The sequence below is a fragment of the Lathyrus oleraceus genome, chromosome 1 (genome assembly GCF_024323335.1).
Source record: "Lathyrus oleraceus cultivar Zhongwan6 chromosome 1, CAAS_Psat_ZW6_1.0, whole genome shotgun sequence".
In the NCBI taxonomy this organism is placed as follows: domain Eukaryota; kingdom Viridiplantae; phylum Streptophyta; class Magnoliopsida; order Fabales; family Fabaceae; genus Lathyrus; species Lathyrus oleraceus.
The window spans coordinates 132,641,822-132,644,077 of NC_066579.1; the positions used below are offsets into that span (position 1 = coordinate 132,641,822).

At 34.3% G+C, this 2,256-nt stretch overlaps 1 protein-coding gene across 1 annotated transcript; it reads right to left on the reverse strand.

Annotated features, from left to right (window-relative positions):
- Window positions 1-1,266, reverse strand: LOC127095673 (indole-3-acetic acid-amido synthetase GH3.6). Its single transcript, XM_051034330.1, has 2 exons — window positions 1,250-1,266; window positions 1-934 (listed from the first exon to the last, which is right to left on the reverse strand). Exons 1-2 carry the CDS (start codon window positions 1,264-1,266, stop codon window positions 1-3), a joined length of 951 nt encoding a protein of 316 aa, XP_050890287.1.
- Window positions 1,267-2,256: the final 990 nt, after the last annotated feature.

Genomic DNA, 2,256 nt, shown 5'->3' on the forward strand with positions numbered 1-2,256 from the left:
TTAGTCGGTGAGAACCACTTTTTGAGTTTGGCCTCCATTGTTACAATAAGTGGTAACAACAAGCTCATATTCTTGATCAAGCTTGACATCAACAAGATCCACCAACTCTTGTTGTTCTTTCTCATTCACAGGATCATTACTTCTATTAACAGGTAAGAACTCATAGTAGCACATGGTAGGGATAAGGGTATAAGACACATGACATGGTTTACAAAGAGGATTAAGGTTAACACCGAAGAAACCTTCACTAGCAGCATAAATGTTAGATACAAGTGGAAGACCATTACAATAGTAATCCAAAGTAGGAATATACTGTGACATTGATCCTGTCACAGTAACATCAACATACTTAGTATTAGGCCACAACCTAGTAATAATACCTTGCCAAGAACCCTTGCTACACTCACTCTGAATAAAATCAGCAAGATTTTTGTCAGATTTAAGAATTTTCATAACAGCCTCTCTCACTGAAATGTCAGTGATGAGAGGATTAATTGTTCCTGTTCTTATATCATCGCAGAGAAGTGACCAATTTTTCTCGAGGAACCGAACAGCGTGAATGAGACTTGTAGCGAAAACAGCACCGACACGAAGGACCTCGTTGTTTTGACAAAGACCACATAGAAGTTGTGAATACATACTTTGGTATGAGTCAAGACAGAGAACAGTTTCATTTGGACTTGTGAATGGATTGTAAGATCTGTTTAAAAAATGAGAACTTTTGTAAAATCTTGTGAGGGCTGCACTAGTTTTAATGCCTCCTGGTGTTTTAGATTCATTTCTTGTAAACATTAGGTACATTCCTTTTCCTTTATCTAGGTCAGGAACAAATTGATTCATTATTGGCATTAATAGTCTAAATATCAAATATCTTCTTCCAAAATCTTCTTCAATTGCTGGCATCATCTTTCTCTCACCACCAGATGTTCCTGAGCTGAAATACCCAAAAAGAAACCAAAACAAGCCAATTAATATTAATAGGATTGAGTTTTTCAACTAAAACAAGAATAAAATTCCAAATGAAAAAATAGACTCCATCTTTTAAAGAACTGTGGTGACATCTTTTAAATTAGACTCCATCTTTTTAAATTTTTTTAATTAAAAGTAGTTAGGCTCACTGTACATAATAATTAGGCAAATGTTGTTTTTCTGATATTGTTGACATGGACATAGATGATGTTTTGGTATAGGAAAGGGAAAGTGTATTGGTGTAGGAGCCAAACACATGTTTCGATTATTAGGAAGTTACCTTCTAATGATATACATGGTGGAATTTTATGCATCTATTTTACTCTTGCATGACATCTTTACTGGTCGAGCTCTATGAAACAGCCTGGCTCGAATGGATCGTAATCTGTTCCCGGCATAGGGACAGGTGGCTACTTCTCATATTAGTTATTATGAAGTAGAAGATGGGGAACATCATTAATCTATTTGCCTAAAAAATGTTTTTTTTCTACTTAATCATTTCTGATCATAATCTAATTTTATATGAATGAGGTAGAGAAATTTGCTTATATGAGGTGGTTCTTATAAAAAATAGCTTACAGGTCATATGAATATTCTAATTTAATGTTAGAAAACACAACTTTCTGAATTTGTTACTGCTCTTGGTTAAGAACCTTTCTTGATGTTTCATTTAGTTGCATTTCTACTTTCCTCAACAAACAAGGAGAACTGTACCGAAAACATTTTACATTCATATTTACACATAAATACATAAACCTCAAATACATGCCATCACATAGATATATATATGTAACCTTTTATCTTGACAAATTATTGTAATATCTAATCCCTTGGAATGCATGTATTCTATTCTCTCCTAATACCCATTAGGAAGTTATCTGATTTTCTCCTAATACCCATTAGGAACTTATCAGCCATTCATTTTTGTCTAATATATGTTTTAATTTTCAGTGGTTGACGAGTTAATTGTTTGCCTTATAGAAAATGGATCGTACTTGGATGTACGATAGAGTATATTCCAATAGACACGGATTGAAAGAAGAGTATGTTCGCGGGGTTAAAGACTTCGTAAAGAGGGCTTTGAAACAACCTATTTGTAAATCTGAGGGAGGGATAAGGTGTCCGTGTATAAATTGCAAGTGTCTCAAGATAAGAACACCAACTAATGTTAGACTTCACTTGTATCGAGATGGATTTCAACCAGACTATTGGATTTGGACTCAACATGGAGAAGTAGAGCTCAATGTTAATACAAGGAATGATTCAAATAGTAGTGAGCATGTGCAT